The sequence below is a fragment of the Ambystoma mexicanum genome, chromosome 6p, assembly GCF_040938575.1.
Source record: "Ambystoma mexicanum isolate Mex_15411 chromosome 6p, UKY_AmexF1_1, whole genome shotgun sequence".
Lineage (NCBI taxonomy): Eukaryota > Metazoa > Chordata > Amphibia > Caudata > Ambystomatidae > Ambystoma > Ambystoma mexicanum.
Genome location: NC_090935.1, coordinates 653325520 through 653341949, shown reverse-complemented (window position 1 = coordinate 653341949; position 16430 = coordinate 653325520). Strand labels below are relative to the sequence as shown.

Sequence of the window (16430 nt, the reverse complement as noted above, 5' to 3'; positions counted from 1 at the left end):
AAAGCGGGTATAGTCTTAGTTTATCTCAGCAGATGCGTCTAAGCGCTGAAAGCAATGCCGTAAGCACAGCCCTTTAAATGTTGCTCCGATATGGGTGAGGGATCGGTTGCTCGTGCTACAGTCCAATATGCCTTGCAGTACTGGTTGTGCAGTCCAGGGCTCACCTGGTGCCTGGTTGTTGGGGTAAGAAAGCGTTATCCGGGGCACTGTCTGTTGATTAGATGCTAATGTTCAGGCAGCAGGGAGTAGTCTTGTGCTACTATCGTAATATGTTTAGTTAAGACGGTATTGCAGGCAACAGCCGCGCTTGCTACAGCAAGTGTCCCTCAGTGATGTATTTTGATGGAGGCTGGCACCGGCATTTAGGAATGCCTTCCAGGGCAGGATAGTGCTTCCACAACGTGTCCTGACCCTCGGCGTGTAAATATGCTGTTCCGTGGTCGGGATGTCCAACAACCGGCTCCCACCCTCAATCCGCTTGTCCCAGCCCGCTTACCTTGGTGGCTCATGGTGTCGCCACAGGGTGGTCGTGGACAGGCTCGTGTTATCAGTAGGATCAATCGGGGCTCAGTCGGGGCTGCTCCCTGTCCTCCGCAGCTACTGCGATCCGGTCCGCTGTCAACTAATCTAGCCGTTGTGCCACGTCTGATCCAGGCACTCCATTGCCTAATAGCAAAAAAGCAGCTCAGGTTGCTTCCTTACTCTTCGTCAGCATCAACGAAGCTCTGTGGTTCTCCAAGCTCTGTTAGAACGTGCCAGCGGCCATCTTAGATTTCTCCGTCGGAGTCTCAGTGTAGGCGCTTCCTCGGCATCCATTGGCCCGTTTACTTTCAGGAGATCGTTATAGGTCGACTTTGTGTTCCAAGCAGGGATCATTGGATATACCCATACGTTGGCGAAAAACACTGTGATGAGGATCAATGTTAGGATCTTCGGTCAGAGCTCAGACGAAACTCAGCCTCACTGCATGTGCACCAGGCCACGCCCCCCGCATGTGGCAATCACAAGTGTGGAACAAACCTCTCCAATGTGTTTCATGTTTTCTCAGAAGAAGTCGTCAAATCTGAAGTTGTCGAAAGTCAAAAGACTTTGCTAAGTTGTTTGAAGCTTTCTTTACCACAGAATTACTTGTAGTGTGAGGAGCTTTTAGTCCTGGCAGGTGAATGTATACCAGGGCAAGGGACCTTGTTGTAGTAGACCTGGCAGGTGAGTGGACCAGGTAGAAGTCATTGAAGTACTGTGTTGTGGTTAAAGGCTGTGAAGAACAAGTGGCAAGACTACTAAAGTATTTAGTGAACTGTTGTGGAAGCATCCTGACAAATCATTATTGTTGATAATTGTAGCTGTCTCTTTCAGTTATGTCTGTTTTATGGAATTATTATGTCTCTTTTATACTTGTGCAGCTGGCTACACACGTTTTCTCCTTCTGACTTTAGAAGTACCAGTGTTTGCCCATATACCAAACTGATTCTGATAAGTAATGCAACTATGACAAGAGAAAGCATATTGTACACAGCAGGTGTGTGGACTTTCTCTTTACTCTGTAGAGTTTGCGGCGGTTAGGGGTGGATCACTGACTGCATTATAGTCTAGTTTTAGTTGTGGAAGTGATTTGTACTTTCGAACCCTTGCGAAACATTTTTGATTAAAGCTCCCATTAGTCCTAACCAGCACAATCAATGGGGAACAATAATGGGAGTAGAAATCCAACACATCTGGAGACCCTCAGGCTGAAGATACCGGACCTAATATCACCTGCTGGTGTAGGGGTGCTCAGCACTCGGGTGATCATTTGGGCTGCAAGTGTTGTTTGGTCCACAGGTTGCCTAGCATACCCCACCTGACGTTTAGTAATGTCAGTTGACATTTTTTTTATTTCCCACAGGTCTGCTGGCTACAGCCCCTACGGTATTGGAGCTAAAATTAGAGAAGAGTTTCTTCCTTATTCGTTGAATTGATTCATCTGGAATACATACATACATACATGCATGTATAGTATACATGAGTGCGTTCATTGGGGGCATTTTGTGGTGTCAAGGAGAGTTGTCTGAGGACTCTTGTGTATTGGTAGCAGTTGTGTGGGTGTAGCTGCCATAGGTGATTGTCAATGGCATATGTGGGGTAGCGACATGAGGGGCGAATGAGAACAGGGTGCCCGGTACCCCCAAAGATCCAATAGGAGACCCCCAGGGAGGCTCTGGGACTAAGTGCTGGACTGATGCATAAGTGGCTCGAATGAGTGGAGGTCGTTGATGTTATTATTGTTGTTAGTGTTTTTGTTATGGGGGTTTTGATGCGATGTTGTGATGTTTTGAGGACCGACACAGGTTGAGCAATTAAAGGAGACCCCACCCAGGCACGGTCAGGGAATCTTCGTCACGCTAACACAGGTGTGTGTGCATCATTACGAGCTCACAGGCAGATGCCCGGCATCTATACAATAAATTGTACCACTGATTTATTTTGCACAGGCAGAGCTATTGTACATGGCTTAGCCACCCAACCTTCAGTCAGTTGTTCTTCTAGATAAATGGCTGTGTAGTGGCAGCTCGCATGTGCAAAGTTTGCTTCCTTCTTCCTGTCAGTCATTGGTGGATTGTATGTTCTCTATTACAGAAAGTCTGGGGTGACTGATCACTATGCGTTAGATGATGCCCATGCTCTTCACCTGGCAAGGAAAGCTGTGAGAAGCCTCAACTATCGAAAAAAAGTAGACGTGAGTATATGGTCAAATTTTGTTTCTCTTTCATTGGCTGGAATAAAGTGGCTTATCTTCAGACTGCCATCAGAACCAATAGGTTGCTTTACTTCATTACACATGTGTGTAATATCACATGATTGAGTTCTGTCAAATGTGAGCCCCACAAGAAGTTAAGAGACGGGAGTTAAATTGGAAAAAAGTAAAACAAGGGGAAACCAGGAACTGGAAATGCATGCATGCATTCATTTAAGCGACCCCTCGTATGTAGTGAGTACATGAGATATAAAACTCTGTGGTGGTTAGGCAGAAACCTGTGCAGTTCCCTCTGGGTCCACTGGAAAAGATTTAGGACTACAGGTGTTTGGCAGTAAACCCACTTGGTAGCAGTCTGTACCACCCAGATTCACTTGGTAGCTGTGGCTGAGCAGTCAGACTTCCCTCAAGAAGAGTTAGGCAGTATACAGAGTATTCACAATAGGTCAAGAGAACACATTAGAACAAGTAAACACTGACCAGGGCTTGGTGTAAAAGAGATATAATTATTTATTTAAAACCACATCTAGAAAAACACACAGGCACTAATACTAAGCAATTCAAAACATGGTCACTAAAAGATATACACTCCCTTAAAAGAATATTAGACAAGTCTTAAGTAAAGCCCTACTTATTTTCAGACAGCGGTGAGCGGTTAATGTAGATGGCACTCTAATAGTTTGTTTTAAAAAGGGAGAGAAGAGCAGAGAACAAGTTGAAACAGATCCCAACATAACAAGAGGGAAAGGCAAAGTAAAACCGTGAAGTTAGAGTTCAAGCAGCCGGATCCACTTTCAGAGGATCCAAACGCAATGTGTCCAAGGTCACACGGTTGCAGTGCACAAGAGTCTTGTAAAGGTTCAAAAAGGAGTTGGACCAAAGAAAGGGACCAGTTAGAGGGTCAAGGCGGCCAGCCCAATCCAGAAGGTTAAGGGGTTATTGTTACCTTGTAGCAATCTTTAGAAAGGGAGGCCTGGCGGACACGGTACCTTAAAGTGGTGAGAACGCTCCAGCGGGGGCAGTTGTTCCTGGCAGCGGGTGCAAGTTGGTGCTTCGTCCAGGGGAAGAGGGGATCTCGTCGTGGAGGAAGACAGGAGTCCGTTGCACTGCCAGGGAAGAAACCAGCCGCAGAGTTTCTCAGGTACAAGGAGCGGTCCGGTGATTCGCGGTTCAGTGGTGAGTGGCTATCCGGCCGCCGGGGTGCTTGGCATGGGCAGTTCGACCACAAACCAGACTGGGGTGCGAAGAAAGAAAGGAAGGTAAACTGGTTGTGCCCACCAGTCAGGGGAAGAAGCCTCTCCAGCCAGGAGATCTTCTCTGTCGTCGGGAAGTGGTGAGTCGGTTCTGCAGGGCTCCACCGGTGGTGTCGTCGTGGTAGGTCAGCTCCGCTTCTCCCTCATGTGATTCTCAGGTCCTGTGGCGACTTCTGAAGTTCCAGTCCCCAAAGCCCTGCTTTTATGCAGAAAACCCCCATTCACTCAGCCTAGCTGTTACTCAAACATGCTAAGTGGTGAGCCGGCCGGCTCACCACTTGGGCCAATCACACAAGAGTGCGACTTGAGTTACCAAGGTAACTCAGTCCAGGGTGCCTAAACCCCCTCCCACACCCCCTCTGGTACCCAGACAGAGTAGCACCACTTTTGGAGGCTTCTATGGAGAAGCCCGCCAAAAATTGGAACAAAGGGCTCGACTTGGGTTGGAGTCACAGAAGAGAACACAAACGCCATTTTAGAATCGAGTCTTGGCAAAAAATACCAACCGGCAAATTAATATTAATTAAATAAACCGGCGGTATGTTCGAGGCTGAGAATTAAATAATTAAAGTTGGTAGCCTCGAACAATGGGAAAATCCCGTAGGAAAATATTCGCGGTCGAATATAAAAAGTATTTTCCACTGCCACCAGCCAAAACTCGATCAGGTGGATGGAGACGTGCCCCCTCGACTAACAGACCCCGGGGCAATCGAATTGCCCCGACCAGTACATCCACAATATGATGGTTTGTACTGGTTTCTGTTAATAATTTGGGACTAGTAAAGCCAATGGTGACTTTACATGCCCTGGGAGACAGTAGTCAGTCCCAGGGTATGGAGTCTATGGTGGGGTATCACTATGACACCCCTGTGTTACTGCACAGAGGGTGCTGTGTAACACACATAGGAAAAACACATGAGACCCTATGGAGTAAAGGACCCCATAGCCCATAAAACACATTACCAGTCAAAGGAATACCATAAATCATGTCCAAGAGTGGGAGAAAAAGAGTCTCACTCTTGGCAGGAGGAAAAAAAACAGCTCCAGAAATCCAGCAAAGCTGCTGGGGGGACTCACTAGGTTAGGAAATTCAGCCTAAAGAGAGAATTCTCCCTAACTGTGGTTAACCCTCCAGTAGGGTGACCAGATTTGTAAAATAAAAAATACACAAACCGGTTTTTATGTTGAAACTACATCACTGCGCAGAGCGGGACGTGTAATAATCATAGTGACTTCTCTCTCCCTCAGAGGAAGGGGCAGTTACATGCTTGCTGTTCCTGAGGCTGGATGTGTATTAATTAATGCTGCTCGTGGCAGGCCTGCAACCCCCCAAACCCTTCACCAACCCAGGCCCTCGCAGGTAGGCTGGTGGTGAGACAGCACGGCCCCACGAAGCAGGGGTGGGCCGTGCTGTACAAGCCCAGCTGTATGGAAAATACAGGATGGCTGTTGCAGCAAACGGGTCAGTGACTCCGCACCACATTGGATAAAAGCAATTCTGGAGGACCAGGTAGCAGTGGGCACACACCCTCTTTCACTGTCAAGGGCGGCTGCAGCAGTTGCCCACACACCTGAATACTGGAATATGGCAGCCACGCTAGGCCCTTCCACGCCAGCCAGACTGACACCCACATTCAGCCCCAAGCCCCCAGCACGTGGACAGAGCATTTTGGGTATGGTGATGGCCCCGTTTGACCCATAAACTGACCCATCTTCTGTTGGGCCCAGAAGGGCGCTGTAGATCCAGAAATTCGAGATGGCCATGGATTGCAGAGATGTAGCCACGCCGAGGCAAATGCATTCTATCCACTACTGAACGTGGGGGACGACACACGACATATTTTCAAGTGCACATGATGATGATGATTACAAAGCAGCTAAAGACGCCCTTACCAACCACTTTGTGCCCCAGCTCAACCAGGACTACAAGATCTTCAATTTCTGCATGACATTACAGGGTGAATTGGAAACCCTTTGACTCATATGGAAAACTAAACTGCCTGTCACAGGGAACCACGTGCAGCTAATCTGGGCGCCTCGATCACCATACCAAGGTATGCCGGTCATCAGGTACTCCGGTGAACCAACGCCAACCAGTGCCGAGGACAGCACTGAAGAAAAAGAAACAGGCCAAAGCACGGCACGTCGAGGATGATTCCTCATCGGCTGGGTCTGACGTTGAAGACGACAGGACGATGTTGGCGTTTGCAGCTCAACAACCTGGGAGGAGGAAAGGCAAAGTCTACCTGATAATGACGTTAGAACAAGGACGGGGGCAATGAAAGGGGAAGAGAAGACCCTGATGCACCATACAAGTGGGCGAGCAAGAGGTGACGATGACCATCGCTCTGTAAATGTCATGCCCCTCAAGACAGCACAGCAAATGCACACCCAGTCGCTGCTGATGAACACAAACACGCAGCAGGGGACACCCTTACCAGTGGTGGGGCGGTTTCAAAAGTTGCTCAGCAGGAAGTCAGGCCCAATAATCCAATCAAAAATATATATTGTGGATGCCGGAGATCAGCAGAGGACCTGGGGCTAATCAAATTCGCCTGCGATGTCACAGACAATTACAACTTCTCCAGCATGGGATCTGGCATGGATTCACATGCTCATGAATATTCCCAGTCGTCAGGCTGTAAAAAATCAGTTTCAGTTTCGTTTCTGAACTGTCTTTCTACTAATAACCAATCACTGGTCTCTGGGTCATACTACCCCCAGCCAATGACTGCCCTCTACCTAAGCCCCTCCTCTGGCAGCCATCTTCAGATTTTTACCACACGTTCAAGTTTTGGGAGTCCTCGTGCTTTAGCCCTTGAGCTTTTACTTTATATTTTTCGGTCAAATAGAGCCTCAAGCTCCACTGTTTCATCTTCCGATCAACAGGGACCCGTTTCGGAAATTTCTACGCCCCTCAAGGGCGTTTTTTCATCGAATTTCACTTCTTGGAGGATTCCGGAAGATCTTTGAGGCCTACCCCACATGGACATGGCCCAGGACAAAGCAGACTCGACGCCAACTGGATCCAAGCTGTTTAGCATCTGCCCAGGATGTGGACTACAGAACTTCTTCAAGGAAGATGAGCACTCCCGGTGCCTCTACTGCCTTCGCGCCGACAAGTCGCACGTGGAGGGAGGACTGTGCGTTCTGCAAGAACATGTCCGTCCGGACCATGAAGGACCGTTGTACTCGACTTGCTAACTGGCTGGAGGCGAAGAGCCCAGCAGCAGGTGAGAAGAAGTCAGAGCGGTCTTCTGAGACATTTGAGGGAGCTCCGGCGACGTGGGGCCCAACAAAAGGCAAAGTCCGTGGGCACCGGGAGCGCTGTTGGTTCGGGCTCCTCGGCTGCCAGGCAGGGCGCGATGTCTCTGCCGTCAACCACGAGCCAACGCTCCGGCTCGGTGAAGAGGAAGTCTGACAACCCGGGTAAGCTTTGGGATAAGCCTCGGCAGGCCCCGACAGAGAAAGCCAAGGGGGAGCGAGGCAGTGACCCTCCCCCCACGGTGAAGGCCTCAGACGCGCCCATGGTCATGAAGGCCCTGATTCACCCGGCTGAGGCCTCGATTGAGGGAGTCATGGCAGCCCTGGCGAAGCCTATGGAGGCGACCCCAGTGGAGACGACTTCCAGGCCTAGAGTTTCCCTGCCATCCCGGAGGGAATCATCTTTTCAGCCTATCGAAAGGACCCCGTGAAACCCCGGGATGAGAAAGAGAGGGGGCGTAATGGACTCGGATACCTCCTCCGAGGACGAGCTGTCTGTCGTCAAAGCAACTCTCAACAAGAAGTTCGAGGAGAGGGCCCGCAGGAAGGATCCCGACGAGGCGGATGTGGAGAGCGAGGGAGACGACAAAGAACGGCAGGTCGACGAGGAACCGGACACCACGCCGGCGCTCCCGTCGCAACCGGTGCAGGCATCGACGGACATGCAGGATGACATCGTGCTGGCACTGCAAACCCTGTGCACCGAGATAAGGACGAGGCTACCCTTGCCTCCGGTGGACGATCCAGCAGCGCCTGGACCGTCGGGGAGTCCTCCACTCAAGCGGAGGCGAGTCCATCCTCCCCCATCCATCAAGCCTTCACCTCCATCCCCTCCACCGAGGGATGAGACGGAGACGGCGACGACGGGGATGTACGACTGCGGTGCCAACCGAATGGATCTCCCGTCACTCCCTCCCTGGGGTTTGCCTCCCGATGAAATTGGCTCCTTTCATGCCACCGATTTCCGTCAGGACGTGCAGACCAAGGTACTGGACATGCACTTCGATGGGAACAACTTGTTCGGCAAGGCAGTGGATGAGTCACTGCAGGCCATCAAGGCGGACACCGAGACGGCCCGGGCCTTGGGCTCCCTCCATCAGCGACGGCCGTCCTTTCGGACCTCCGGAGGCAAGTCCCAGGGTGCCTCCAAAGGATTTGGCGGCAGCTCCTCGTTGTACCGCCAGACGGCCCACTCTTCATTGCAAGAAGCCTACAGAGGCCGCAACAAGACCGTCGTCGTCGCCAAGAGGGCCACGGGGGCAAGGCCTCAGTGAAGCAAGACTGAACCGGCCGTGACATCGAGCCCCCACCCGAACACCCCCGTGGGAGGCAGGTTGGCGAACTTCGTCGGCGCGTGGAAATCCATCTCCACCGACCGTTGGGTGCTGGATACCCTGCCCACGGGCACACTCTGGAGTTCCAAAAGAGGTGTCCCCATTTTCCACACGTGGCCAGGAAGGAAAACCATCTAGACCTCCGTCGCCTCAACAAATTCATAAAATCCCAGAAGTTCCAGATGGTCACCCTTCAGCACGTGCTAGGACAACTGGAGGAAGGCGACTTCCTGTCGTCACTGGACTTGGAGGATGTCTACTTCCACATCCCCATACACAAAGAGCATTGAAAATGTCTGTGCTTCGTGGTCCAAGGGCGGCACTATCGGTTCAAGGCACTGCCCTTCAATTTGAAGCCGGCGCCAAGGGTCTTCACCAAGTGCCTGGCACCTGTGGCGGCGCGGTTGCATCTGCAGGGGATCCATGTCTATCCCTATCTGGACAATTGGCTCATCCAAGTGAAATCAAGAGAAATCGGCGTCAACCACACATCGAGGACCGTCCGCCTGCTCACGGAACTAGGGTTCTCCATAAACTTTGCGGAGTCCTGCTTGGTGCCATCGTAGGATGCCCTATTCCTGGGAGCCAGACTCAACACAGTGGCACGGCTGGCGTCACTGTCGGAGGAGAAGCTAAAGGCCATCCTGGGCAAGGTACAACGGCTGTTGACCACAGAGGTTGCCAGGGTGAGGTCCATCAAGATGGTTTTAAGACACTGTTTTGCGTCTGCTTAGCCACGTGAGGGGAACACTTACACTTGCGTCTCCCCAGACCCTTGGCAAAACTAGTTATTGGACTCAGACAAGCAAAAAAAAGACACATAAACTACTCGTTATCATAAAACAAATGACTTGTTACAGGCCCTTTATTCACACAATATATGTATATATGAAATTAGTATACATAAACAAACATACACTTAGATATATAAAGATACAGATATAAGGGACATCACCATTAGATAGGAAGCAGAAGACACCTTCATCTTGGCCACTACAACAGTGCTTAGTCCCTCAGCAGGGTAGGCAAAGAGATCACTCATTCTAACAGGGTCTGAGCCGGAGCGTCCTCCCTCTCAGCGAGACTGTATCACCCGGGGGTCCAAATTCCAACTAACATTTGCCACGCAATGCGCTCTCCTTTATGGGGGCATTGCCCCACCCTTCTCAGTTGTGTTCGCCCTCGGCCGAAGAGCAGATCACAAGTCAAAGGGACAGAGGGTGGAAAAAGCCAGTCAGAAAAAACCAACCACCCCTCTCCTCGCATTCATTCCCAGAACCCCTTATCATGCACCTGCAGCAAGCTCCGACTCCCTCCCCGTATTCGTCCTTCAGTGGACAATACAATAACTATTCTCCAAAGTAAGTCCACTCAGCAATAATATTTATGTAGCTATGTGACCTTGCTCTGTTTTCGCTACTGAAATGCTCATTTATTCTGAGAGGCCCGCGGAGACACAGGCTTTATTACTGTGATGGGAGATGAGTGTCCTAAATCGCTACGCCTCGATGCCATGTTGTTCTAGCTCGCATTTCGCACAAGCATTACACTTCACCACTTGGACATTCAACTACCATAACCTGACAGGCATTCAGGGGACACCCAAAACCTTTGAATCATCCTCCACACATTAGGAATACATGAAGCACAACAAAAGCAAATTACTACTCTAGCAATACCAAAAAGCCAAACCAATGCTGAACGCAGTGCTTCAGGAATCCATGACAGCACGTTTTCCCACCAATCTCCATCCTGATCCTGCGTTACCTGTGCCACCAAATCTTTTATACCCTTTAATATGTTTTTCAATAGAATGGGAATGGTCACCCAGGTCAAAACAACACATGCCTTCCACCGTTTCATAACCTAAATTATGCTTCAAAAACAAATAATCAATAGCTGCTCTATTTTGCAAAATAGCTTTCCTAAAGTTTCTATTGTCCAACAGCAGTTCTGTCAATGCTTGTGAGGTCTCATTAAGCCTTTTAACTACTAAACAACCTAATTTAATCATAGTTTTATAACCCTCAGCAGCTAAACCCCAACTTCCTATAATGGAAATGGCTAATGCTAGCACTTCAGCTTCAGAGAGCAAATTTACCTCAGAATTGCAATCTGGCCTCAAAGCAGTATATGAAGCAGCGCGCATAGAACGTCTAATAGAAGGTTTGAAAGGATACATGATTAAACCAAGACGTGTTAAAGCGCATGTGCCACCCGAAATATTGGCAGGAATATAAGAATAAGTGAAGTTTCCACAAGAGAATAACCAACCCGGTGGAAGTTTTACATGCTTCAGGTGGCTAGCAATAAAAATAATAAAATTACATGTCATATCATTTGACACATCAGCACAAACATTTATAGATCTTGTGCATAATCGTTTTTCAAAATTAGTGTTTTTTACCTCCTTGTCAAGTTTCAGTTGTTGACACATTTTTATGTAGATTGGATCACAAGTCATGTGATAGCATACGTCTGTAGGAGCAATATCATGTGTCATGATACGGATCATGTTTCTCCATTTGTGAATAGTGTCAGCACAGAACCTACAGTATTCATATACAGAAAAAGAATTCTGGATATCCGACTGCTCCACTAGGGAATCGTTATGCAAGACTCTGAATAACTTTTTCAGAACTGAAGTAGGCGTTTGAATCGCCACAAGGCATGTAGAGATCAAATCAGCCGAGCTGTGCACATCAGTCAAGCAGAAGTGTAAAAGGTTTAAAACCCGCTGGGCCAAATAGACCCAGACATTTTCTGGTTGCCTGACAAGCGCTGAATAACCATGATGTGCAAAAGACGTCGAAATTCCAGAAGGGGGTAAAGGCAAGATCCTATTTCACTGCTCCCGCCGTTTCCTGAACGCGATACGATAGGCTGCAACAGATGCATCCTCAGGCGTAAAGATGGTAGGAGGAGCATCAGTCTTCATCCATATCCCCTGCTCCACTTGGAAAATAGAGACATCTGCCACATCCCAGACATGAACCCGGACCCTCCCGAATTGACTCCAACGTGCCACATACAGGCACTCAGCACACTCAGGATCTAAAGCAGAATTTCAAAAAAATAAGATATCCGTGGAGTACATCACCCACATAAATAACATTTGTCAGCAGGGATATGAGTCCATTTCTTTCCCCCAGTTCCATTACAAGTACCAATTGGTCTTCCCTGGCTGCAATCACATCTGCTGGCATGGGCGGACCAGTGGGTTTCTCGACCCATACCTTAGAACCAGGGACCATTGCATCTGATGAGCCAAAACCCCTATTCCCACGTTCTGTCAACACTGTGGGTGGCTCACCCTTCTTTACCATAGATAATTTAACAGGTACTAGTATCAATTGGGCCACTCTATCCCCTTTATGTATTGGCAGCATATTTTCACTGCTGTTCATGAGAATGACCTTAATTACGCCTTGATAATCAGCATCCACAATCCCTCCCAACACTTAAATACGTTTCAGGGCCAGGATGGATCTCGGGGCAATCAATCCTATATGTGCAGATGGAATTTGTACTACAATTCCTGTATCAATCACAGTAATACCCCTTGGCTGTAGTCGAGTGTCCTCCCTCGCATGCAAATCCACCCCAGCAGACTCAGGAGTGGCACGATAAGGGGCTAACACACCAGGGGATACTTCCCAATACATCAGAGTTTCAATGGCTCGATTTGGTTTAATTTGTAAGGCTGGTGTTAACATGCGCATTAATGGGGTTCACCATTCGCAATGGGATGGTTATTCAAAATATGAACAGCTTCAAATCTGTGTTCTCGCCAACATCACAAAGTACCATCCCCTATCTTGCGCAATTGTTCTTTCAATAAACCATTCTCTCAATCAATCCAGATGCTTCCGGGTGATAATGGACATGAAAAATCCATTCTATTCCCTTTTCTTGGTAGTAATTCAGGACCTTTTTCCCTTTGAAGTGGGAACCGTTATCACTTTGAATATGCAAAGGGATACCATAGTATACAGCCACTTGGTTTAACAATTTAGTTGTATTTAATTGGGAAGCTCTCTTATACGGCAAAACCATCAGGTAGTCGGAATATATGTCCACAATAGTGCACGCATATTGACATCCTTTAATCGTGGGCATTGGACTGTACTGAGGAGACCCTCGACCGGCCCATATAGCCGAGGTTTGCTCCAAAAGTACTTTAAGGCGAGATAGCTGCACCTTGAGATGGATGGAGGTGCAGCTTTATTACTCCAACACCCATCAATAAGGACAACTCAGTGGTTTGGCAAGGGAGTCTGTTTAATGACAAGTACAAAAAAGGGGGCTTTATGGATATCAGCAGTGATGCCATCTTGGGTGTGTGTTCACCAACTGTAAATGACTGTATAAGTCATTTGCGTTCTTGAGTAAATTGAGAAGTATGTTTGCGTTTGTTTTAAAAAAAGGGGATTATTTTTCTTTCCATTGGCTATCTAGCAATGTTGATAAGTTTTTCATAGAAAACAAGTTTAATCCCACTCATGGTTCATACCATGAGGATGCATGCTGTGTAACTTCTCAATCCAATATATTTCCCACTGCTGCAGGCACTTTGTTATATTGCCACCTCTTCTGGGTAGAGTCACATGTTCCAGGATGATGAATTGGATCTGGGCAATTGAATGTTTCAGCTCTTTAAAATGTTGTGATACGGGTGACTTGACTGATTGTTGCCTGATATTTGATTTGTGTTCCACCCACCTGGTTTTCGCTTTTCTGCTGGTGAGTCCAACATAATACATTCCGCATGGGCATTTTATCCCATATATTATGTTCATTGTGTCGCATGTAGATGTATGGGTAAGTGCGATCTTATGTCCTTGACGTGGATGATTGATGTACTTTCCTTTGAACACGTTGTTATAGCAGTTACAATTATTACATGGAATTGTTCCCTTGTAGGTTTTTTGAGTGATTTTTTTGTAACCAAAATCTGATTTGATTAAGTGATCCCGTATGGATCTGCTTTTACTATATGCAAATAGTGGTGGGTTGGGAAACAATGCTGATAATGTTGGATCCATATTTAATAATTTCCAATGTTTCTTGATGATTCTTTTGATGATATTGCTTTGTTGGGAGTAAGTCGTAACATAAACCAATTCAGTCTCTTTATTTTTAATTTTGGGTTTTAGGGCTTCAGGTCTGGGTGTATTCTTAACCTTTATTGCGTGTTTATTGACTGTTTCTTCCATGTAACCTCTCAGCAGGAATTTCTTCATTAAATCGATTGCTTTTTTATCATATTCTTCCTCATTGGAGATGATCCTCCTGTAATGTAAGAATTGACTTAATGTAATGCTTTCTATGGTGTTCTTTGGATGAAAGCTGGAAGCACATAATAATAATGCAGCTTTATTACTCCAACACCAATCAATAAGGACAACTCAGTGGTTTGGCAAGGGAGTCTGTTTAATGACAAGTACAAAAAAGGGGGAGTTATGGATATCAGCAGTGATGCGATCGTCCTCACTTCAACTGCAAGGAACTTCATAAAAAACCCATCATTTATACTGAAAGTTCCTCATAAGTGACGTGTAACACTCAAAAGTTATTAGGCATTTCGGTTGGTTCGGAAAGGTAACTTTAATATAGGTGCTATATCTGTGTATGGTAACGGAGTGAGGGATTGGGTAAAACACTGTCAGGTGGGCGTCTAAGCCCTTCCTTCAAAATGACTACTGTGGACATCACCAAAAGATTATTTGGTCCATTGTGATTGGGTTGGCACCAACCCCATGCATACATTTCCACTTTACTTAGCAGCACTTAGAATGGTCAGTCTGGTGTAGGGTGCCCCCTAAGCTACCCGGCCTTCCTCCAATTAAGGTTACAATCAATCATCACTTCAACAACAATGTGTCAATTATATTACTGTGGTTGGCCTCGAAACTGCATCTTCTACTTGTGAAAGTTCTGCTATCTTCTGCTGGGCGGATGCCACGCGTAGGTATGAACTTGTGCTTCTTCTCGTTCGGATGGTCACGTGATGCAGACACCGTGAATTTGCCTAGTTTCCCTCGATTTGTCCATTTAATTCTTATTCGGCTTGCCCCCTGCCTACGCTTCCTTATCTTGACCTTTCAGAGACAGGATATTCTGTTCTTAGGTTTCAATTAGATGTAGCTACTGTTCGTTCCTTCTATTGGTATGACCTTGGCTCTCTTGGCATGAGTTGCATCTGCTGAGTTTCAATTCAGCCATCTCTTTGCATTTTGCTAGAATATGAATCTTGTCCCGTTTGGCCTCTAGTAACCTGAGTTGATTCTGCTTTTCGCGTAAAGTGGAATCGTACTTATAATACTGTGCTTCGTTTGAGGTAGATTATATACAATGGTGCCTGCCACGCTATTCTTCTACTTAGCATAGCAAGCCGTACTGTTTTCTTAGCTTTCTTGCAATTTCAAGCATATGTACAGGCTTAAATTGATCGACTGTAGTCATTTTGCTTACAGCTTACCTCTCTTAGATTTTGATAGCTTCCTATCAATATAAGCTCACAATCTCTTTTCTCATGACGTTTCGTCTCCTTGTGTCATTCTTGGTTCATCATTTGTTCTATCTGTGAGTCCGTCCGGGCTCTCTTGACGTCACCATTCGTCTTCCATTAAGACCTTTTTGGTTTCTTCCGGGATGGTACTTAGGCAATCTTCATTTCGTCTCATTTGTTGGTATAGTTTTCTCAATGAATACCTTACTGTCCATGGTTGTCTGGTTATTGGTACTTCACTAGGTGTTGCTCTTCTGATGGGTACTGGGCAGAGCCCTACTGCGGCTCTCTACTGATTTATTTGTTAATCATACGTCACATATTTTGGTTTGAATGTTCCTGGTACTTCAAAATGGGCGATGGGAGTGCAGGCGTTATTTGGGACCTCCTCTACAAGACCAATATAATCAATTTGCCAAATCTGTCTGACTAATTTTCCATGTTTCAATGTACGATGAATTATGTGTGGAATAGATCTATGTTTCTGATGTTGGTATATAGGACATTGCAAGATTACAGTTTTTACAATTTCCAACGGGATGCTGATTTCCCCCGTCTTGTGCCCACCTGATAGTAGCCTTCTCTCCGAGATGTCCACTTCTCTGGTGGAAATGTAAAGTGACGGCTTCCCGTGGTCCACGGGAAGCGAAAACAGGGGCACACTTTTGTCCGATTTAATCGGAAACAATTTTAAAGTACAGTTAAAGCTTATTTTCTGTATGTATTCACAGAAAGACATTTTTTGCACATTTATCAAAATTTAATTTAAGAACTATCTGTTCCCTTCAATCTTCAAACAAAATCAATAAAACATTGCCATTGTGATTCACAGTCATTACACTTTTTCAAACATAATATGTAGAGAAAAACTCAGTTTAATTTAATCAATTTGACAATTCCATCAAAATATATAAGTATTTATGTCATATACAAAAACATGCATTTTAGATAATTCCAAGTATTGTCTGATATCCTGATAGGAGTTTGAGTTCAATGTCCTGTACTGTTGTTGGTTCTTCTTAACAAAGACAACTCCTATCTTTACATTACGCGTTTCGGGCTATCGTTTAACCCTTCTTCAGATGTGGATAACAGATATATTCATTAATTCATCTAAAAGTAATAGAAAATATTTTTGTTACTTCTTGTGATTATTTTCCAATTAGACATTTATCATTCTTCGAGTTCTGTCGGCACCCATTTTAAACCAACCTTCAAGATACATGTCTAGCCAAATGACACAAGTTCTTGTGGGATCCAGTCTTGTGTGTTCAGTTAATTTGCTCTTTAGCTGCTACTGTTGGTGTCCATTCTGTGAAATGAAGGACACCTGA

General features: G+C 46.5%; 1 protein-coding gene across 1 annotated transcript in view; it reads left to right on the top strand.

Moving 5' to 3' along the window:
* The window catches only part of MCCC2 (methylcrotonyl-CoA carboxylase subunit 2), a 501365-nt gene that overhangs the window by 205670 nt on the left and 279265 nt on the right, over positions 1–16430 (top strand). The window contains exon 9 of the mRNA XM_069627517.1: positions 2617–2716. Coding sequence (XP_069483618.1) covers positions 2617–2716 — 100 coding nt within the window. The remainder of the gene's footprint in view (positions 1–2616; positions 2717–16430) is intronic.